Raw genomic sequence first — 25261 nt, 5'->3', positions numbered from 1 at the left:
GGCGTGGGTGGCATCTTGCTGGGTACCATTCCTCATACAACCATCGAGCTTCATGCACATTACTGTCGGCTAGTCTATAAACAAAAACTATATCTCGTTGTTCTTCAAACCAATACTTTGTCACCATGCTTACTGTATGACTAAATCACAGGTGACATGTGTGTGCTCCGAAGCGAAGCTTACATGTGAATGGCTCTGATATGAGGTGGACACAAACAGCAAGACCTATTTGACACATGTGTGTATCACATTGGGGCAGTGAGGGTGCGAGGAATGTTTGTATGTGTGAACTGACAACCATAGCGCTGTCCCTCAACTGACGAACGGCAACAGGGCAATCCCATGGACAATCGGAGCGCGTGACACCAAGTTTCTGTAGTTTAAAAATGGTGCATTGTTAACCTACACAATATTAGTCATTTTAGCTTCTACTGGCATTAGCTAACCAGGGTTAAAATTTCGTGACATTTTTATCCATCCTGTATAATCTGGTTATGTACTACATCTGCATTTGTTATTGTGGTAGTGGCTAACATGATTGATGGATTGTTACTTATATTGATTTGGTCATTCATTACTTTCATGTCAATTGGAAGGGATCCTCCTACCAGTATGTGAAAGTTTTCCTGCAGTGTTAGGAGCTTTCTGTTGTAGTACTTTCTCCAGTTCATGCCAAGATGATACAGAAACCATTGATAAAAGTTTTGAAGAGGTAAAAAGTTTTGGTTGCAAAATAGGCTTTATTATTTTATATTCTGCCAATAATGTATTTTGCCTTGTTTAAGGCATCTTCAGATTGGCTGGCATAACAAGTGTTAAACACATAGGCTGTCATCCATATGAATGTCTTAGCACAGTGGCATTTGCCTGCTAAGACTTTTGCCTGGATGGCAGCCTATATGTTTAACACCTGTTGTGCTTAAATAAGACAAAATATGTTAATAGCATAATATAAAATATTAAAACTCTTTCGCAGCCAAGACTCATTATCTTTTCAAAAAATTTTCTGTTGTGATTGTTCATCCCAAAAGTTTTCATATTCTTTTCTATGCTAGCTCGTTCATGTACATGCTTTATTACAATATAATGAAAAGGATAGTTGCTACTCACCATATAGTGGAGATGCTGATTCACCGAAAGACACAACAAAAGAACTGTGTCACAGTTAGCTTCCAGCCAATAAGAGATTTGCCAAAAGTAGACACACACACACACACACACACACACACACACACACACACACACACACACACACACACACACACACTCATGCAATGCTGTGTGTGAGTTGCATTTGCATGATGTGTGTACGTGTGTGTATGTTGTCTAGTTTTGACAAAGGCCTTGTTGGTCAAAAGTTAATTGTCTGACAGTCTTTTTGATGTGCTTTTCTGTGACTCAGCATCTATGCTATATGTGAGTAGCAACTAACCTGTTCGTTATATTAAACAATGAAAAATCCATGATGGAATGTAACTCCCAAATTCAATCATGCAGGACTTGTTAAAGACCTTCTCTCCTTCTCCTGGTTCCTACAGCAGAAACACTTTTTCGCCACCAACCCTACCAATCAGACTCAACCAAAGACCAACATTGAACCTTGCCGAACTCAGTTTATTCCTACATCCAACTATGATTCACCCCCCACTGCCCCCAAACTACCCCTGTTAACTTTCCAGAATTTCTTAACTTTGAACCTTGCCTCACCATCATTCCCAGAATCCCTTAACGTACAGACTAACCTCCCATCTGCAGAAAGAACTGCAGTCCACCATCTAAAAACTGATCCTGACCTTACAATCCTACATGCAGACAAAGGCTCCAGCACTGTTGTTTTGAACTGTAAGGATTACCTGGCGGAAGGACTCAGCCAACTGTCGGATACTTTCAGCTACAAACCTTGCCACAGTGACCCCATTACACTAATCCAGCAGGACCTCCAGTCACTACTCAAACCCTTAGGCCCATTCCAGAACCTCTCTCCGGAGTCCATCTCTCTACTCACCCCTACCACTCCCTGCACTCCTAACTTCTACATGCTTCCTAAAGTCCATAAACCTAACCAGCCAGGTTACCCAATTGTGGCCAGTTACTGTGCCCTCACTGAGAGAATCTCTGCTCTTGTAGATGAGTAGTTTCAACCTATTACCCAGAACCTACCCTCCTCTATGAAAGATACTAACCATTTCTTCCATCGACTCCTCCACAGTTCCTGCCCCTTTACAACATGGTGCCCTGCTCGTCACTGTTGACGCAACTTCCGTGTACCCAACTCTCCACAGTTCCTGCCCCTTTACAACATGGTGCCCTGCTTGTCACTGTTGATGCCACTAACATTCCTAATGCCCCTGGCATTACCACTACTGAACAGTACCTTTCCCAGTGCCCGACGGATTCCAAACCAACAACCTCCTTCCTGGTTGCCATGACCAATTGTATCCTCACCCACAATTACTTTTCCTTTGAAGGCATTATCTACAAACAAATCCCGGGTACAGCTATTGACACCCACATTGCACCATCCTATCAACCTATTCATGGGACATCTAGAGGAATCCTTCCTAAAGATACAGAATCCTAAACCCCTCACCTGGTTCACATCATTGATGACATCTTTGCTATGTGGATCGAAGGTGAGGGCACCCTATCCACATTCCTCCAGAACCGCAACAACTTCTCCCCCATTTGCTTCACCTGGTCCTACTCAATCCAACAAGCCACCTTCCTAGAAGTTGACCTCCTCCTCGAAGATGGCTACATCAGTACCTTTGTCCATATCAAACCTACTAACCACTAGCAATACCTCCACTTTGACAGCTGCCACCCATTTCATACTGAGAACTCCCTTCCATACAGCCTAGCCACCCATGTTCATTACATCTGCAGTGATGAGCAGTCCCTCTCGAAGTATACCGAGGCTCTCATTGAAGCCTTCACTGGTTGTAATTATCCTCCCAACATTGTACAAAAACAAATCTCCGGTGCCTTACCTTTCCAGTCTCCCACCACCTCCCAAAGTCCCACTGTCCGGCCACAGAGAAGCATTCCCCTTGCAACTCAGTACCACCCAGGACTGGAGTAACTGAATTACATTCTCCGCCAGGGTATCAGTTACCTCTCGTCATGCCCTGAAATGAGAAATGCCTTGTCCACTATCGTACCCACCCCTCCCACAGTGGTATTCTGCCATCCACCAAACCTACACAATATACCTGTCCATCCTTACACAACCCCTGCCCCCAATCCCTTATCTCATGGCTCGTACCCCTGCAATAGACCTGCATGCAAGATCTATCCCAAACATCCTCCCACCACCACCTACTCCAGTCCAGTCACTAACATCACCTATTCCATCAAAGGCAGGGCTACCTGTGAAACCAGTCATGGTCTAAAAGCTAAGTTGCAACCACTGTCCTGCATTCTACATAGGCATGACAACCAACAAGCTGTCTGTCTGCATTAATGGCCATCAACAAGCTGTGGCCAAGAAGCAAGTAGATCACCCTGTTGCTGAACACGCTGCCAAACATGACATTCTTCATTTCAGTGACCGCTTCACAGCCTGTGCCACATGGATCCTTCCCTCTAACACCAGCTTTTCTGAATTGCACAGGTGGGAACTTACCCTCCAATACATTCTACGTTCCCGTTACCCTCCGGGTCTCAACCATCGTTAATTACGGTCCTCACCCATCCAGCCCCTTCCCTGTTCCTGTTCCAACACTGCACAGTTGTCATTCCACCACTACACCCAGTCTTTTTATTTCTCTCCCTTTCCTCTACTCTTCCATCCCCTCCTCCCCACCTTTCCCCTCCCTCCATCTAACCTGCAGCACTTCACTGTCCGCCACTCCCACCATACTATCCCTCCCCCTCCCCCTCCCCACCCCAGCCTCCTCCTTACCCCCACCCAGTCGCCACTCCCATCACGCACTGATGCTGCTGCTCACAGTGTGATTTCAATTGTTTGAGACTGCAGTCTTGTGTGTGTGTGTGTGTGTGTGTGTGTGTGTGTGTGTGCGCACATGCGTATATGTGTCTACTGATGATGAAGGTCAGTGGCCGAAAGCTTTAATTATGAAAGTCTTTTTGTTGTGCCTATCTGCGGCTCAGCATCTCTGCCATATGGTGAGTAGCAACTGTTGATTATATTGTTACATTCCATCCTGAATTTTCCCATTGTTTGATTTTATATGCTTCATTGGGTATTCAGGAAAGACAAATTGACTATTCTCATGTTTAGAGTTCTTATGTGCTCTTTGTATCTGGTTTTGACATTTCTGCCAGCCATTCCCAGGTACACTGATTCACACTACTGACATTATAATTGGTGTATACCAGCCCCTTGGTATTTGTTTGGTTTTACTTTTAGCATTTGTAAAAGTGACTGGAAGCATTCCTTGTTCTGTATCCCATGTGGAGTCCTTATTTCTTCAGTATCTTTGCTATCCTCTGTGTTTATTTGTGTTTGTTTGTCAAAGTATACCATTTCTTTATGTTAAACATGTCATGGGTATTTCTGTTCGTGTGCACAGTAGTGTTTGTGGAGCTTTGTGGTTCTTGTATCATCTGTTTATTTTCAGTTTTCTTTAGTTTTGTCTTGAGTTTATTGTTCAGTTTTGTATTATGTGGGTGTTATACTTGTCATTTTGGCTATGTGTTATATTGTTTCTAATTCTTTGTCATAGTTTTCTTTGCTGAGTTGGACTTTAGTCAGTCTGCATATCATGAGTTAGAAAGCTGCTAGTTTAGAATTTTGTGAGTGATTCGATGTGGCATGTATAATTGTGTCTGTTGCTGTTGGGTTTCTGCAAATGTTTAATTTATACACATGCAAATATCAAATGGTTCATAATATGTCAATATTGGACAGTTTAGGAACATCTTATTAAAAAATTAGGTCTCAGTTTCTCTTCCATGTTGACATCTTTCTTATATGATCCTTAAATCTACAGCTGCACCTACATTCATACTTCAAAAACTACCTTGTGGCATGTAGCAAAGGGTACCACTATCAGTTTCCTCCTTCTCTTTTTCATTTGTAGTTGGTGCTTGGGAAGCATGACTGTCATAAACTTCCATATGAATTCTGATTTCTCAGATTTTTTCGTAGCACTCATTTCACCAGACATATGCGCACTCTCAGAATTTCAACAGTAACTTTCTCTGTGATGCACAACCCTTCTCTTGTAGCGACTGCCACTGGAGTTCGTTGAACATCCATTGTAATGCTCTCATGCTTGCTAAATTATCCTGATGACAAGATGTGCCACTCTTCATTGTATCTTCTTTATCTCTTCCATTAATCCTACTTTGTAAAAGATCCTGATAATACTCAAGAATTGGCTGAACAGATGTTTTGTGAGCCACAGCTATGTTTCATTAAGATTCTTCCAATGAAACACAGCCTGACACCTGCTTTTCCCACAATTTATTTTATGTAATTACACTTCAGGTCACTCTGTACAGTTTTTCCTAGGTATACTATGGTTCTTAGAGTTTCGTGTGATTTTACATCAATAGCATAATCACTAATGGATCTCTTCTTCTATTTACAAGCAATGTAGTAGATTTACTTATGTTCACAGTCAACTACCAGTCCCTACACCAATCATCAACCCTTTGCAGGCCATTCTGCATTTTGGGACTCTTCTGGGGCTACCATGTTACCAACTTTACTAAAGAAAACAGCATCGTAGAGCTTCCAATGTTATCCACTAAATCATTTATTCAGGTAGTCCTAGGAGGACTGATCAGTTCTCAGGCATATGACAGGAATGATCATTCAAAGCAGAAGTCTAGTAAACACGAGTTGTGAAATGCATACCTTAAGAGATATGGCACTTCTTCATCTTATATACTGTGGAACAAATGATTTCTACCCAATATTTTTGCTTTTCATGTTTTTAGAGTTCGTAGTATGTATTAAAACATGGAAAAAAAGTCCAGTAAACATGGGCTCTACAGTGCATACCTTAAAAGCTAGAGCACTTGTTCATCTTTGTTACTGTGAAGCACATTCTTGGTATGCATCTTAGAATGTTTACTAGCCATTTTTTACTTCGAATGATCATTCTTCTCGTATCACTGAATATTTATGTCCTCTTGGGGCACCCTGTATATGCTATAAACAGTCCTTTGGGGAGTGCCTACTTTTACCTTTACCTCTGTTGATTTCATCCCATTACAAATAACATATTGAGTTATATATCTTATAAAGTCCTGAATCCAGTCACAAATCTGATCTGATACTTAGTAGTTTGCTAACTAAATGACAGTGCATAACTGTAGTCACCTAGAAGTGAAGGAACATGGCATCAACCTGAGTCCCTGTGGCACATGGATCAGCAGAGCATGCTGTGTTTTGGGAGATCTTTGTTTGCAGAATCAATGTTGGTTTTGTTTATAGAACAAATTTTTGCTGTCCAGAAATGTCATAAAGTGTGAGCACGGAACATGTTCCATAAATATGTGACTGATTGACATCAGTGATATAGGCCTATAATTATGTGCATGAGTTTGACATCCCTTCTAGAAAATGGGAATGACTTGTGTTTTTTCCCGATCACTTGGTCCTCATCATTGTTCCAGTGACCTATGATATACTACTTTTAGAAGGGGATCAAATTTATTTGCACTGTCTCTTAGAATCTCACAGGCATCTCTGGCCCAGAAGCCTGAAATTTTAATTGACAGGCAGTTGTGAGTTGACTGAAAAGAGGAACCACATCAGAGTCTTCCACAGTGAAACTATTTCAGAATACTGAATTTAGTATTTTGACCTTCTTTCTGTCCTCTTCCAGTCCAATACCATTATGGTCACTGACTGACTGAATAGATGATTTCAATCCATTTACTGACTTCACACAAGACCAAAACGTCTTTTGATTTTTAGTCAGATCTGTTGTCAAAATTTTACTTTTGAATTCATTGACCACTTCTTGCATTGTTCTCCTTATGGTTATTTTGTTGTGTTCAGCTTTTGCTTGTGAACTAAACTCTGACTTCACTTACATTCTGTGGTGAAGCTCTCTTTGCTTTTGTAGCAACTTTATAACATGGCTATTGGTTCAAGGGTCTTTATGATCATTCATAACCTTGCTCAGCACATACTGGTCTAAGGCATTTTGCACAATAATTCTGAATTTCATCCATTTTTGATCCACATCTTTGTCCTCAGGGCTAAATATTTGATGTTGACTAACCAAACTTTGCAGTTTGTTTGCTTTCACACTTGTTAAACAAAAACATTGTCTTACCTTTTTTAACATTCCTTTTAATACTTGTAATCAATGATACTATAACAAACTTGATCACTAATGCCTCCTCTACATTAACTGATTTGAAAAACTTGGGTCTATTAATTATCAGGAGGTTGCCTCTCTGCTCAAAGTAGTTTTCAGATAAAGCATTCAAACAATCTCATGTAGCCCCGCACTCTGATATCACTTTTAATTTCATGACTCCTATTCTATAGCTAGTAAACTGAAGTCTCTACCTAGAGCAAAGGCATGATTAGGATATTTCTCTGAAGCACTATGTCAGTATGACCCCAGAGGCAGGTGGTCTAAAAAGCATCCAATTACCATGTTTGATCCACCTTTGATGCTAAACTTTAACCAGAGTGTTTTACTTTTGGATTTTTTTTGTAACTTCACTATATACTGTAGAGTTCTTCATTGCAGTAAATATGCTACCACTATTGGAGTCCTTTCCATATATACACCAATTTGTATTTAGAATTTCATTGTTATTTACTTCTGAATAATTTTTATGCTAATACTATGTGGACAGTGCTATTTTTTTTTTTGTGTAAAGAATACTAACTTTTAGACCTTACCATAGATACTCCTGCAGTTTACTAATATTGTATTTCCAGTCTGCAAAGGCAAAAGTTAGCCTCTGACCTTAATGTTGCTGATCCCTCTTTGTTTTCATGAGGCAGTTCATCTTGTCCCTAAAGAGGGATTCCTCCGATTAAAAAAAATTCCTGTGTGCTCATCATACATATTGTATTCTTCTAGTAGCCACATCCTACATGAAGTGCATACCTGATCTATTGGGAGGGGGGGGGGGGGGGGGGGGGGGAGTAGAGGTTGAGAAATTCGCTTCTGAGAAAAACGCAGAATATTCTGATCCTCTGGTTTATACCTTCCACTTGACTCCAGACCAAAGGATCTTGATATTTTCTGGGTATGACACAACATGAAGTGCTATGTGCAGCTGTTTGCCCCCGTTTTATTCAGTACTGGCCAGAGGAGCCTCTTTCACATCTTGGATGAGACCTCCCAGCAAGTGCACACTGACATTCTGTCCCAACCTGCCTGCTATTTCCCTGAGGGGCTCTATTTCCCACCTAACACTAGAGTTCTAAATGACCAACAAACCGTCCTCATAAGTGTTGTTTTTTCAATGATTAAATTGTGCTCTGTGTAAAATTCTACCAGACTGTTTCCCTGTTAATTCCTTTCACCCAGTCTATGATATCCTGCTTTCCATTTTCTTACTATCCAATTTCACAATTAAGTTTTCATCTTGCTGAAAGTATCTAATTATTTCTTTTATCCCTTCAAACATTTTTTTCTTCATATATTTTTTTCAATCTCTTCAAGATCTATGGAGTTAGTAGGCATATACTGTATACTTTTACTTCTGTGGTTGGTCTTGGCTTTGTCTGTTTTGGCTGTGATAATGTGTTCAATATGGTACTTGTAGTACCAAACCCACTTTTTTCTTATTCATTATTAGTCCTGCTCCTGAATAATCTACATATGATTTTAAATACTCATTATGAAATCACACAATAGAGCGGCATGTCATCAGAGAACATAATAGTTCCAGTTTCCCCTTGCTTTCGGCCATTCATAATACCAAAATAGCAAGGCCAAGTTGATTAATGGTGTGTTACTAGTCAGTGCTCTTGACTGTTGCTCCTGCAACTACTGAAAAATCTGCTGCCCTTCTGCAGGAACCATATGTTAGTGTTACCTCTCCACAGATACTCCTCCAATGTCACTGTACTTATGGCACAACTTTATCTGCATCATCAAGACACATCACCCAGCCAGAAATTTAAACATGTGCACTTGCACCTTATGGGTCCATTGCCACTATCCAAAGAAAATCTTTATTGTTTGGCATCCATGGACCGATATTAGTTGTTGGATGGAAATTTCCCAGTGCCAGTGCTTACAGAAGTTACTCTAACAAAGATTTTTGTAAGAGGATGGATCTCATGTTTTGAGTGAACCATTGGTGTAGGAACACAGTTAAAATAAAGTTTGTTCCTGATACTGATACTGGTAACAAAATACATTTGATAACTCACCTATCATGTAACTGGAAACTGCACCTTGGGGGGGGTCACAGTGTCACTTGAAACCTACGATCAGATGCCACATCACAGAACAGTGGGTAGATAAGTTGTCATTGAGTCTGTTGAGATTGCATGTATCTTTTAAACAAGGTTTACACACAATGATCACCCAGATGCTATCCAGCCAAACAGCGTGGCTACAGGAAGAAATTTTTGGCACTGTATCACACAATACTGTCAAAGCGCCTAAGCTAGTAAGATAGCATACTGGTACTATCAAACATGACAAAGGAACATGGTAAGAGAGCTCTGAGCTCAAATATACTGACACTATCAAACATGGCAAAGGAACATGGTTTGTTTTGACAGTTCATTACTGAAGAATTGCAAAGCTCCAAAAGAAATTTTTGTGTGCTATGTGTTTATGTGTATTCTCCTCCATTCACCACATGACAGTCTGTGCAGAGACAAGATTAACAGTCACACATACAGAACAATGAGCATGGTTAAATCCCAGCTGTTATTGGCACTGTGGAGGGAATTATTTGCCTGACTTTTATGTGCTTGCCCATTTGGTAATAGTGAATGCTTTTGTATTTACTATTTGTTCTTTTAGCCTCCTCCTGTTTTATTTTTGGTTGGAATTATAATCTTTTGTTATTCTTCCTTGTGTGAATATTTATAATTTAATTATTGAAAGAAATAATCACGTCTAATGATTATGAATGGCTTAGATGATTCATCCAGTGTGTAGTAGCGGGAACTATAAGAACTTTTGTTCTCTTTTTCTTGCAATTTCTTCTTTTTGATAGAGCTCACAAAAGACAGCATGTTTGTGTGCTTTCCATATTCAGTAAGTGTGTTAAGACTGTCAAAATAATTATTTATTTTTCAGCATCTTCTTTTGTTTAAATTTTTGGAAGGAAACAGTATCTGTCTCCAAAAACTGCCAATATTCATTGAATGTGAATAATGCAAGTAATTAAATATTTTCCTCCTGTGGTGGCTGATGCGTTTGGCATAGATCCTATTAAAAACTGTCCAAGTCCTACAATGCTAGAAAAAATATGTTACATATGTTATTTCAGGAGAAGAAGTAAAGGTAACAATTCACTGAATAGTGGAAGAGCTGAGTCGTAGAAAGCCACATAAACTATACAGAATACTTTACTAGCTTTTATATCAACCCTTTTTCAGACAACTATATAGTCTCTCTCTCTCTTTTTTTTCTCAGATACAAACATAAACAACTATATAGCTACATTTTCCCAGCTGGAAAGGAGGCAGGGAGCAGGAGGGAGGGTTGGGAACAGTGGTTGACTGCTGGGAGGGACAGGTAGCAGGTGCATGTGATAAAATCTAAACAAAAATGTACATCTTGAAATAATTAATTTTTATCCATGTGAACAGCTTGTGTGATGAATCAAGAGCAGTGACTTATAAAGAATTTTTTTGGGTTATTAAGCACCTGACTGGTTTGATGCAGCTTGGCATGACTTTCTATCCTGAGCCAACCTCTCTGTCACAGTAGCAATTGCATCCAGTGTCTTAATTATTTGTTTGATACATTACAATCTCTTTCATTATCGTTTTTACCCTCTCGTCCCCCTCTACTTACATGGAAGTTATTCCCTGATGTCTTGACACATGTCAGACATACTTAACGTAATTCTTTAAACATGTCCAATGTTACATGAATGACACCATTCCAGGATGTTGGATTGCAAGAGGAGGAGCAGAAAACGAACCTTAGTGCTGGTGGCCTCCCAGGACTCCAGACCTCAAACTTGTGACTTATGTCCCCCCCTATGTCTGACACTCTTGAAAGTCTGCAACATCGCATTGTTGAAGCTATGAATTCAATAATGAGAGACCAGCTGCATTGTGTGTGGCAAGAAATGAGGCACTGTTTTGATATTTGTTGTGTAACATGTGGCACTCGCATTGAATGCATAAAAATTTGAACTTTCCTCTTTTCAGGAGTGTTGGAATTATATTTCTATCGTTTGTAGTTTGGAAGCAATAAATGTTTGAAACCTGTTCCTCCTTTTTGAATAGCCCTGTATATATGAAGAAAGAATGTTCATAGAGAGAGAATTTTTCTAAGGGTTTAAATGCCCTTATACCATAGTTAAATACATAGCCTATGCTTGGTCAAATGTTTGTTTGAGCAATTTATAAAAAAATTGAAGTGATTTGGTCAAGAACTTTCAAGAGTTTTGCTAACAATGGTTCCCCTTTACACATTATACATATATTTACATACCTTATATATTTCAAAAAATATGTTGCCTAGTCTATCTGGACATTTAGTAGAACAGTGTGTAAAAATCTTAATTGGATCGGTCAAGGAGTTTTCAAGATTTTTTTGGTAACAAAATTAAACAATGCCTTATCTGTATGTTGTGGTATAGATATACCTACATATATTAAAAAACATATAGCCTATGTCCGTCCAAATGTTTGTTAGAATATTGTGTAAAAATGTGAAGTAAATTGGTCAAGAACTTTTCAAGATTTTTGCTAACAACATTTCATGTATACACTTACTGTTTTTTAAAGAACCTTTATTTATTTTTATTCATCAACTTTGACTTTGTCCCATACAAAGTTGTACCTCACAGATATATTACATTTGTGCCAGAGCTTTTTCCAATTTTGGAAGGCCTTCTGGGACTCACTTTTCGTTACGGTGTTCAGCTCCTCCAGCAATTCTGTTTTTGTCTTCGTCGATGGTGGCAAAATAACATTCTTTCACAGTTCTCTTCATCCTCGGGAACTGAAAGAAGTCACAGGGGGCCACATCCAGCGAATATGTTGGCTATGACAATGCAATGGTTTTGTTTTTTTACCAAAAAGTCATGAACAGGCATTGAGGTGTGAGCAGAAGAATTATCATGACGCAGTTTCCATGAGTACTTTTGTTCTGGTTGTTTCATGCAAATGGCACATAACTTCTATGTGACCATAAGGCAGAAACTCATGATGCACTATCCTGGGATGATTGGCTCTTGGTTTCCAAACCATACCCCTATGCCCTTGTTTTGTCACCTGTTATAGCCTTTTTTATAAGATCTGGATCATTGTTGGCTTCATTCAACAAGTCCTGAATGATGTCTACATGACATTGTTTATGGTCTAAATTCAACAATTTCGAATCAAACTTCAGTGCTATATAGTTCATGCCCAAAATATCCAGAAAATGTTGCTTAGGAGGAGCCAGAGGCTATGCTGACATCATCAGTAACCTCTCTGATGGTGATCCAGCAATTTTCCAGAACCATTTTCTTTACTTCTTCCACATTGTAAACAGTAATTGTTGTGCTAGGGCATCCAGGGGAGTCATTGTCTTCGTCTTTGGGTCCTCTTTGAAATGTTTATGTCACTCGTAAGTACCCTTGTCTTACTTATAATAGATTTGCCAAAAGCCACAGTCAACATTTCGAATGCAGTGCTGCACTTTATTCCATATATCAAGCAAAATTTAATGCAAATTCTTTGAGCCACCTTTCCCACAATTAAAAATTCACTGATCACTCGAAAAAACATATAACCATTTTGACTGTCAACAATAAACTAAATATTCATAGGTGCTGAAAATACAAATATACCTCTAGAACATGTGTACTGACAAGATGAATTTTTTTTGAAAATCAGACATACATACTGCTCAAAATTTTTTGAGATTTTTTGCTAACAACTTATCCCCTTTATACAGTATGTAATTTACGTCTGACCAAATCTTTATTAGTCTACCGCATAAAAATTGGAAGTAAATCAGTAAGGAACAATTTGAGTTTTTTGCTAACTAAGTTTCACCTTTATGTAGCAGATATATTTACATACCATGAATATTAAAGATATCTAGCATATGACCATCTGAATGTTTATTGAAGTAATGTGCAAAATTTTGAAAAAAATTATTGAAGAACTTTATGAGATTTGCCTTGCCCAGTTATTTAGTATACATACATACTTATGACAAAGGAAAAATTCAGAATAGAATGCAACAATGTTGTGAAAAGAAAAGTTGCTACTCAATGTATAGCGGAGATGCTGAGTCGCAGACAGCCACAACAAAAAGGCTTTCACAAATATAGCTTTCAGCCAGTAAGGCCTTTGTCAAAATTAGATCACACACACACACACACACACACACACACACACACACACACACACACACGCACGTGAACACAACTCACACACATATGACTGCAGTCTCAGGCAACTGAGACCACACTGCGAGCAGAAGCATCAGTGCATGATGGGAGTGGTGACTGGGTGGGGGTAAGGAGGAGGATGGGGCAGGGAGGGGGAGGGATAGTGGGTAGGGATGGCAGAAGGTGACATGCTGTTGGGGAGCACACAGGGACGAGGTGAAAAGAGCGTAGGGCAGGATCATTCCATACAGCCTAGCCAATGGTCATCGCATCTGCCGTGACATGCAGTCCCTCTCAAAATATACTGAGGATCTCACTGAAGCCTTCACAAACTGTAATTATCCTCCCAACCTTGTACAAAAACATATCTCCCAGCCTTATCTTTCCAGTCTCCCACCACCTCACAAAGTCCCACTGTCCGGCCACAGAGAGGCATTCCCCTCGTAACTCAGTACCATCCAGGACTGGAGCAACTGAATTATGTTCTCTTCCAGGGTTTTGACTAACTCTCGTCCTGCCATGAAATGAGAAATGTCCTGTCTACTATTCTTCCCACCGCTCCCACAGTGGTATGCTGCCGTCCACCAAACCTACACAATATATTCATCCATCTCTACACAACCCCTGCTCCCAACCCCTTACCTCATGGCTTATATCCTTGTAATAGACCTACATGCAAGACCTGTCCTATACATCCCCCACTCCAGTACAGTCTCAAACATCACCTATCCCAACAAAGGCAGGGCTACCTGTGAAACTAGTCATGTGATCTACAAGCTAAGCTGCAACCACTATGCTGCATTCTATGTGGGCATGACAACCAATAAGCTGTCTGTCCACATGAATGGTCACTGACAAACTGTGGCCAAGAAACAAGTGGACCACATTGTTGCTGAGCACGCTGCCAAACATGACGTTCTTCATTTCAATGAATTGTAGCCTGTGTCTGTTCAAATGTCTATTAGAGTATCATGTAAAAAACTGAAGTAAATCACTCAAAAAGTTTTTTGAGATTTTTGGTAACAATGTTAAACTACGACTTATCTTTATATAGTAGTATAGATTATCCATCTTGCCCTATAGCTGACACCTATTTTTCTAAGAATTTCTAACATGTTGCACCATTTTACATTGTTGAATGCTTTTTGAAGGTCAACAAATACATTTGAAGGTGTCTTGATTTTTCTTAAGTCTTGCCTCCATTATGAAGTGTAAAGTCAGACTGCCTCTCTGGTGCCTTTACTGTCCCTAAAGCCAAACTGATAATTACCTAAGAGATACTCAATTTTCTTTTACATTCTTCTATAAATTATTATTCGGAGCATATGAACTGTTAACCTGACTATGTTGCTAATTCTCACACCTATCTGCTGTTTGTATCTTTGGAACTGTATGCTTGATATTCTAACAAAAGTTTGATGGTATGTCCCCAGTCTCATAGAGTGTACACACCAACAATAGTTATTGGTTGTCACTTCTTCCAATGATTTTAGATATTCCAAAGAAATGTTATCTGTGCCTTATTTGATCCCAAGTCTTCCAAAGCTCTGTCAAACTCTGACTGCAATGGTGGATCTCGTATGCCTTCTAAATCGACTTCCATTTCTTCTTCTATCACATCACCAGGGAGTTGCTCCTCCTTCTCATCTGGACCTTCAAAGTATTCCTTCTACTAACCCACTCTCTCTTCTGTATTTAGCAGTGGGATTCCTCCTGAACTCATGCTGCTAACACACATGCCTTCAATTTCACTGAAGGTTGTTTTTCATGATGAACTAACCTTTGAAAGCCAAAGAAAACTATCAGCATGGCTATGACATTTGTCCTGACCTAACGAGACTTTTTTGGTCTTGGATAACCATTCCTGAACCTCATGAGAAGATTGAACCTTGGTTTCAACATTGTAACCATAGACCCACATCTCGTCACCAGTTGTGATACTCGTAGGAACGTCTCGTTCTCATTTGTGAAATCCAAAAGTTCTTCACAGACTGTGACACAAAGGTCTTTCTGGTCTTGATTCATGAGCTGTGGGATGAACATGACAGTAACATGATGCATTCAAAGATGCTGCTTGAGGATATCATGACATGATACAACTGAAATGTTAATTTCTTCTGCAGTCTCTCAGTCGGTCTTCAATTAGCACACACAGTTTGGTTGACATTCCTGACATGGGTGTTGTTGATAGACACTGAAGGACATCCTGAATGAGGGTCATCTTTAACTTCCATCTGGCCATTTTTAAACCATGTGAATCATTCATAACACCAACTAAGGCTAAAGTACACATCGCTGTAGGCTTCCTGCATCATTTGGTGCGTCCCTGCAATGGTTTTCTTGAGTTTCATGCAAAATTTAATGCAAACACATAGCTCCTCTAATTCTGCGATCTCAAAATTTGCAAACTGTGTCCTACTCAGTACAGCACTGAACAAGAACTAACAGACATACAAAGGGCATTCAAAAAGTTTTGCACAGTTGTCTCTAATTTTTTTATTCTGGAGGAGAATGAAATTTTTTGTTAACATACTTGGAACATTTAGCTATACATTGAGCCTACTCAATGTAGCCTCTCCATCAGCTGTGACACATCTGGCCCAACGTTCTTTCCATGATGTAAATGCACTTTGGTAAAATTCTGGGGATTGACTTTTACACCATCACTTGACACAGGAAATAAGGTCTTTCTCATTATCAAATGTTTTACCACAGGTGGGTCTTCAGATGACCAAAGAGGTAAAAATCAGATGGAGCCAAGTCCGGACTGTAGGGAGGATGAGCAACAATTTTCCAACCCATTTTCCTGATTTTTTTCCTGCATCATAAGGGCTGTATGGGGTTTGGCATTGTCATGGTGTAGTCTGATGAGCTGACCCTGATACCACACTACCCAATGACAAACGAGTCATTTCAGCAAGCTGTAATGTCATCACACATCTGTCATTTAGGATGATTTGATCAATGGTCTCCTTATTCACATCACTCACTGCTGTCGTTGGTCTACCGCATCGTGGATTGTCCGGTAGAGAGAAATCACATTCTTTAAACCTCTGCAACCACTGCTGGATACTGCTGTGATCCACTGTGTCCTCCCCATAAATAGGGAGCAACTTACTGTGAATTGATGTGGCAGAGTCATTGCTGGTCTTGAAGAGGAGATCCACCACTGACCATTGTTGCAACCTGACATCTACTTCACGGTCCATTATAGCTCACCTGTAAATAAATAAAAAAAAAACTTTTATATACCAACTTATAGCTAAATCTTCCAAGTGTGTTCACAAAAAATTTCATTCTCCTCCTGCAAAAAAGAAAAAAATTAATGACGACTTTGCAAAACTTTTTGAGTGCCCTTTGTACAACAGTTAAACTTCTGGCAGTTACACATTAAACACAGGTGTGTACAGAGATACCAACTGTATTTCTCCCCAACACACCACTGGCATGAAACTATGAATGTTCTGGAATTTTTTGAACAGACCTTGTATGTTGAATTTGTCCTAGCAATGACCATTTTTTTTTCTCCATTTCTTCACATTTTTTTTAATGACAACTTCACAAAACTTTTTGAGCGCCCTTTGTACAACAATGAAACTTCTGGCAGTTACACATTAAACACATGTGTGTACAGAGATACCAACCATATTTCTCCCCAACACACCACTGGCATGAAACTATGAATGTTCTGGAATTTTTTGAACAGACCTTGTATGTTGAATCTGTCCTAGCAATGGCCATTTCTTTTTCTATTTCTTCATATTTTTCCTGCAGCCATTTTGTCTTAGCGTTCCTGCACTTGCTATTTATTTCATTCCTAAGTGGCTTATATTGATGTAGTTCTGCCTTTGCTTAACCATTTTTACACTTCCTTCTTCCATTGTTCAATTGAAGTCTTTCTTCTGTCACCCAAGGTTTCTTCACAGTCCCCTACTTTGTACCTATGTTTGTCAGTTCAACTTCTGTGATTGGCCATTTTAGCAATGTCTGTTCCTCTTCAACTGAACTGCAACCTGTGGTATTCATTAACGCAATATCTACAGCCTTAGAGAACTTCCAACACACATCACCTCTCCTCAGTACTTCAGTATCCTCTTCTTTCCTCATTGATTCTTCTGGTAAAATTAAACTTCAGCCTACTCTTCATCATTACTACATTTGGTTTGCATTGGGTGTGCCAAAACTTTACAAAATATGATTTAGAATCTCTGCCTCACCACCGTGTAACCCATCTGGGGTCTTCCCATGCCGCCAGGCTTTCTTCAAGAATACTTTCTCATCTTGCGATTTTTGAACAATATATTCACTATTAGTTAAGTTTACTGTGAAACTCCATTAGTTATTCTTCTTGTCATTCCTATTGCTGACCCTATAGTCTCCTGTAACACCATCATCATTTCCTTTCCTATTTTCATCTTCCTTTACTACTCATTCAGTGTCCTTTTATACTCTCTTGCAACATCGGCACGTACACTTGAACTATTGTTGTTGGCATTAGTGTGCTGTTGATACTGACAAGAATAAACCTATCATTGAATTATGCACAACAAATCCTACTCTCTTTAAATTCCATTTGCTGCTGGTATTACCCTTTATTTGACCAACTAGAAACCCTTATCTTCTTTCCATTTCACTTATCTGATCCCTGCTGTATCTAGACTGACCGTTGGATTTCCTTTTTCAGATTTTCTGACTTCCCAACCACAATCAGACTTCTGACATTTCACTCTTTCATTGTTACTTTTCCCTTGATAGTCCCCCTCCAGTGATCTGAATGAGGGGCTAATCCAGAATCTTCATGAAACTTTTCCAATTACAGGCAACTTGTCCTATGGATACACACAGTTGTTTTCATTGCCTTTACATCCTGTCATTGTTTCCCACACTGAGGGCAAGAGGGTACCCCAAACTCTGTCCAGCTTCTGCCTTTTTTGACAATTCCATTGGCAAAACAGTGGTGAATTATTTAACTTATTATACCAGATTTTGGTCACCATTCCTGATTGTATGTGGTCTCTTTAATAAGTAATGCAACAGTTTCTTCTGAAAGCAGGTTAGTTTTAGCCAAGACTCCAGTACACCATGTCATTCCTCATTTCTTTTGCTTCAAAATGCTATTTTTCAACATAATCTCCGTTCAGTGTGATAGCATTATGCCACCTTATTGGGAGCACCTGTATGCCCACATTGTATCACTCAACTGGACGTCAGAGCCATCTTGCTGCAGTCAATAACCTCCCCAACACCCATGTCCTACTTCCCGCAAAGTGCATCCTTCATTGGCCCAAACAGATGGAAGCTCTTTCGTTAGGTGGCGAGGAACGCAGCAGGCAGACAATTCGAGTACCCCAACAGGTGGATGAGTGCATCAACATTTCCAACAGGGATGTCCAGTTGACCAGTGAGGTATCCGCACATTCCAACATTGCATGAGTCACAGCTGTGTGTGGTTAGCCAACTCACAGAAGGTCAGACAGGTTTGCGTGACCTTGCTGCAATGATAATAGATGCCTTGCCTAACAACTCACCACACTTTTGTTCACTGACAGGTCCCTGTTGACATTCTACAAGTGTCTATGAATATCCATGATGATGCTCTGGTTTTCTGCCAAAAGAAACTCATTGACAGCTGTCTGCTTGGAATGCACTTCCTGTACAGACATAATTTTGAAGACTATGTCTAGCACCATCACCACCTGATGGAACCACGATGCCCCACAACAAATGCCACATTTTTTCAACCGAAACTGGCTGAGAAATAAATGTGTTGCATTACTTACTGAACACCCTTCCTATTTATTCAAAAGTTAAGCAGAGAATGGGACTGACCGAGATACCCAGAACATTTTGATTAGTAACCAGTAGGGAATTGAAAATGTAGCCTCTATTTTTGGCAAAATTTGCTTCTATTTTTGGTGAAATTTGCATCTACTATTTTTTTTGTAAATGGTCAAATGCACAAATTAAAAGGTTGTCACACTATATGCTTGAAGACAAAGCCTTAGTGGTTAAAAATTGGCTGTTAAAAAACTGAAATTATATCTGATTTTTTTCTTCTTTTGCTTTAATTTAGACTTTCAACAAATGATTGTTTCTGTTGAGAAGCTGCAGCATTTGGCCACTGGCGAACAGAGTGTTTCTCTGATCTGAGGCATTTCTCATCATTATCTTTCTTTTCCCAGCCTATTCATAACAGCAAAATCTACAGAATGTTGTTTTTGACCTTTTGTAGGTATTTCTAGCTGTGTGACTCACATTTGACAACACCACAGAAGAACCTGACAAGGTACTTACAGCCCCCATCCATGAGCAGTCTGTCAAACTTTACTATGTTCGACAATTATTTGACTGTGTACAGTGCTGGGTAATGTGTTAGTCAAACATAGAGCATGTTTTATGTAATTGAGAGAAATTTTGATTGATGGTAAATTTGACAAGATGATGGACATTGTTTGTGTTAATGTTTCACCACATATGGTTAGTGAAAAAGGGTTTTATTACATTTTATCTTACTATATGGTGTGTTTCCATAACTATGGAAACTATGATCAATGATAAAGGCAAAATAGCACAGGCAATTACAGCACAGTAGAGGTGTCACATATTTCCCGGCCACACATTACACAGGAAGAGGTTCAGAAGCAAATCAATATTCTGTGCATAACATACAAGCAGGGGTGCAATAAAATAAAAGAATTGAGGTTCTCCAGTTCCCATGGATGATGTAGTTTATATGATCCCAAATTGCAGTATTTTAATGAAATTTCACTGGAGGACCAAGTAGAAGAGAATGACTTTTCACATATTGTGTCTTCTTTCTCAGTGTGAGGGCAACCTAACTCTAAACAAGTTATTGAAAGTTTCATTGTCCAGTCGGAAAAAAATTTGTTGTAATCATCAGGTTCAGAATGTAACATTTCTTTTAACAGGTTTATCCTGTGAATATTTATATCTCATTTTAAGCCATTTTCAGACCAGCATCTTGCTTTCTTCTTCTTCTTTTTCTTCTTTAAGCACACCTGCAGTTGTAGGCATTCCCATAAGTCTCTAAAAGCAGTATACACAAACAGCATCTGCGTGAAAAGTGAAGTTAAATTGATACACATATTGAAAAATGTATGGGACTTGTTTGACAAATCCTTGGACATACAAGAGCAAATTTTAAAAATAAGTCTGATCATGGATGGATGCCTCTAGCACAGAAGTAGAATAAAAATAACTGTATTCACATGTTAGGGGAAGACTTTCAGCATGGTGAAAATACCTTGACAGGATTTGTTATCCGGTCATTGTAGTGCAGAGTACAGATACTATAAACTGACAGTCTGCCATGAGTCTAAACAGACTGGAAATATGACTGCCAGGGGGAAAGGGATGGTGCAGGGAAACAAGGCCCATCTCCCTCTTGCAGGACACACTTGTAATCTGTGTTTCTGCGAAACAGAGCTGATAAATGGTCTCAGGGATCACTGTTACATTCTTGTGTCATGATGATCATAATCGAACTCCGCAATGGACAAGGATAAATATTTTCCCTCATTTTAGAATAAGAAAAGAAAACAATCAGTAACACACAACACAAAGCATTCGGTAATAGCTACCTTGAAATTCCTTGCTGATATTGGCAGGGTCGTAAACCAGGTACTTTAGGCCCAACCTGTAATGGTATTTGATGCAACAACAGTTCAAAACACCCATCACCTAAAACTGCCACATTAACTGTCCACATTGTACACCCTATTGAACTTTAGCTATCAGACAAACATACATGTTTCTTTGTCCTAAGTCACTAGGTCTCACCCCTCAGTCCAACGTTGCCATACCGGCATGTGTCATCTAGAGACCACTCAATCACCCCACAGTTGGTGTGGCATGAGAGCATTGAGTGTGCTGAAAAGTTGTTGCATTCATGCACTTCATTTTGCATACATTTTCTTACACAAATTATCTTTCTAAATTGAGCTTCTCCAATGGAATGATGTACAATACTAGTAACCAAAAGTTGGTTACATTTTCAATATTTACATGCAGAAAATAAAGCTGTTTCATACTATTGATGATAAAATAACTCACCTGGATAAATTCACTATGAAATAGCATTCATTAGGTAAGTTAGCATATTTGCATTTTGAGGCAGAATTCACATCTGTATTCACAATTATCACAAATGCAAATTTATCATGTCCCTAACAATCAAAGACACTACTCCCCCCCCCCCCCCCCCCCAGACCATGGTCACCATAGCAGTTCATTATAACTTGAGAAATTAATTATTAGGCTTATGCGCTCTTCAGATCGATGTTAGATATTTACAATAAGAACATTACTTCTTGAAATTTAATCATTGAAAATTTTCGCTTTGTATCAAACAATTAATTATGATGGAACTGTATTTTATATTATTTCAGATATAACTAATAATCTGATGTTTTGTGTTTGCCAGGTCCATATGCACTCTACAATGGCCTTCGACCAACTGTTGTCCGTACAATTCCTGCCACTGCAACATTGTTCCTTGTGTATGAGAATAGTAAGAAACTCATGCACCATTTTACTGACTGAAGTATTTAAATAGAAATGATCATGCTGCACTAGAATGCATAAATTGTGCAAAAGTACTGTAATGTGGGTAATAGTAATATATTAGCCAACACAAAGAGCATGTAAATCCACAAACTCACCTAGGACAGTTAACTCTTGAATAATATGAGGGGCATCATTTTGTTACTTTTTGTGAAAATATAAATAACTATATTTTAAAGACAACATTTTTCATAAGGAAATGTGATGAGCATTGGAATCATTCACCCAGTATGGCAGAGCTATGTGGATGTACGGTATGCACTCATAATGCCTGTGTAGAATTCTTTTGTATAATTTCCATAAACTTACAATGTAAGTTTGTTTGTATTTAAGACAGATGGCTGGCTATGGATCATTTGTCAAAAAGTGTGAAATCAAGGTTAAGTTTATAATAAAACAAATTACAAATACTTCTTCATCCTGTTCAGCAACGTACATAAGCCTGTGTGATTCATACTTTGGGTTAACCTAGTTTACTGTACAGATAAATACAAGACCATGCTTTTTGTTAACTGGATTCTTTGACTTTTAAAAGCCAAAGTGGATTGAATGAGCTAAATTGACGGGTCCAGAAAAAAGATGTCCGTCAAATTTAGAGCGTGTACCATGCTGTCATGCTCTTTGAAGCATTTTTTTGGAACATAGATTATGTTTGAGAGAATTGTTGATTGGTGTCAGATTTGATAAGGTGGCAGACATTGTTTGTGATGATGTTTCACCGCACACGTTTAGCAAAAAAGAGTTTAAGTACAGCTTATCTCATGTATTATGAGCAATTGAAACTTTGATTAAGAATTAAAAACAAAATGGCACTGGCAATTTACCAAAATGGTAGAGGTGTTGTGTCTTTCCCAGTCATATATTATGCAGGAAGAGGTTGGAAAAAAAATCAACAGTCTACTAACGTCAATACAAGAAACACTTGCATTGGTAGGCATTCCCACTAGTGTCAAAATACTTAATGACACAAACAACATCTGCTTTAAAAGTGATATTAATTGACAAAGTTGTTTCTACGTGTATGAGCTTATTTGACAAACTTGTGGATAGAAATAAGCAAATGTGATAAACAAGTCTGATCACATATGTGATCTTTTATTTTCAGTAGGTCAAAATCTGTTCACGTTTTAGGTAAGTATTATGAAAATCATGTTCATTACATTACTACAAAGAAATATGCAAGCACTCCTTTACCCTTATTGGCATCTATAATTGGAAGGAGAACAATATGTTACAATTTTAGAAGACGTATTTGTGTCTTATTATTTAATCGACATTGTTCAATAATTCTATGTACCTTTTATATTTTGTTCATTTTCTCCATAATGATTGTGGTTGATTCCATGGCTTCCTTTAATGGGTAATATTGAAGAAAATGTATTGTCAGTCACAACTGAACATGGTTTATTTCAAAACATGAGCAGTTTTGTGGTTATGCACATATTCAGGTAATTACATTCAATTTTGTCTTTACATATTCGATGTTGGTTTTCATTGATTAACATAAAAGAATCATTCCATGCCATGTCATCTAGAAACTGGAGCCATCGCTGAAATAATGGATGTGGATATTTGAGCAAACTGTGTTTTTACATTTTTGATCAATTCATTGATAAAAACATGCACAGTAATTGTGCCATGTCACAGTCAGTCACTGACAATGTCAAAACTTTTAGATTCCACCTTCTGATTTTGCTGAAAATAGATGACAAATGAATGGACTGTTGCTTGACATTTTCCTAGTGGGAACATTGCAGTGCACCCTGAATGATAAATGAATAATTTTCATCAAAATTCATTAGGCTAATAAGCTTGTCTTCCAGTGAACCAAAATTGAGGGATTTTAGGTGCAAACACTGATGTTTGAGGAGGTAATGATGGCTTGGTGAACTCCAATTTTTTTCTTTTTTTTAATTCATCAATAGATGGCTGTTTTGATTGGAGTTTTTTTACTCATGTCGACTTCCTCTTCATTAGGACTTCTGATATTACATTCCCCAGACATTAATAAGCAACTGTAAAATATAATTAAAATGTCAGATATAATGTGAATGCCTGTGGAATATGGCCATATTTTCACAGCGCCTCCATTTTCTTGTTTTTTAGAACATTTTTAGGTGGTTTAAAATATGACTTTTCTAATAAAAATGGTTCAAAAGAGTGCAGATGATACTTTTTTTTGTAAAAGAGGGCTAGAAGTACCCATTTTTGGTATTTTTTACAAAAATCATCAAATTTGCACTCAATTTGTAAACTACTGGAAAGCAGTAGGAGAATAAAATTTGTGATGGTAAGTTATTAAATGCAAAGTTTCACACTTTTGTGCAATTACTTCCAGAGGCATATCAAGCAAAACTTCATATGTTTTCAAGCAGCACCTTTTTCAATGAACTTCGCTTCAAACTATTTGTATGAAAATTATTTATGAACATTTTTGTTGTTATTCCACTTAAGAAAGTGCAAAAAGTTGCATGAGTTATACTAATTTTGTTTCAGTCAGGGAAATATTACCAGAGATTTTATGTTTTAAAGTTTATGAAAACTCAGGGGAGCACTGCTGAAAGCTGCACTATGTAGTCAAACAAATGCCTATATTTACACCAGTATTAAGTGTACAAGTAAAACTTTACCAATGTTCATTTGGTAAATGTGCTAGTGTTCACATAAAATTTCATAAAAATTCATGATGTTGTTGCAGGAACATTTTCCAAAATTAACCAAATGGAATAAAATGGCCCAGAAAACAAATTATGTGTTGTTGACTAATGAGACAAAAGTGAAAGTGACAAGAGTCAGACACACAGGTAAATGACAACAATGGGCTTCCCGAGCATTCTTTTTTCCTGAGCAACAAAACAAGCTATTATAACCTAAACTCCTTGAGCGTACTTTTCTTGAGCAACAAAACGAGCTATTATAACCTAAACTCCACATGTGATGAGACTGTTCTGGATTGCTTAATCTGGAGTGGTACTCATTGTGCTTTTGCTTGAGGAGGCCCAGTTTCTGGGAACTGCGATGTTTTACCCATGTGGACAGAGTCTGGCACATATTTCATTATGTTACTACTAGGTTGATTTGATTTGCACGAGGAGAGAAAAACAACAGTGGTCTCAGCTCTCTATTGCCCACTCTGAAACTGGATTTATTGTGCAGTTCTGCTCCTTGTTATTCTAGTAACGCCAACCAGCACACTTAAATA

At 38.5% G+C, this 25261-nt stretch overlaps 1 protein-coding gene across 3 annotated transcripts in view; it reads left to right on the top strand.

Annotated features, from left to right (window-relative positions):
• The window catches only part of LOC124605286 (mitochondrial ornithine transporter 1-like), a 94883-nt gene extending 72414 nt beyond the window's left edge, over nt 1-22469 (top strand). For 2 of the 3 annotated variants that reach the window (XM_047136864.1, XM_047136865.1), the window contains exon 7: nt 21920-22469. In XM_047136864.1, the coding sequence (XP_046992820.1) occupies nt 21920-22038 (119 nt within the window). In that variant the 3' untranslated portion in view covers nt 22039-22469. The remainder of the gene's footprint in view (nt 1-21919) is intronic. The other variant, XR_006978630.1, reaches the window with a different exon arrangement.
• The last annotated feature ends 2792 nt before the right edge of the window (nt 22470-25261 follow it).

Source organism: Schistocerca americana, chromosome 3 (genome assembly GCF_021461395.2).
Source record: "Schistocerca americana isolate TAMUIC-IGC-003095 chromosome 3, iqSchAmer2.1, whole genome shotgun sequence".
Classification (NCBI taxonomy): Eukaryota; Metazoa; Arthropoda; class Insecta; order Orthoptera; family Acrididae; genus Schistocerca; species Schistocerca americana.
Note: the sequence above shows the minus strand (reverse complement) of the source record. Positions and strands in the feature narration are given on the sequence as shown.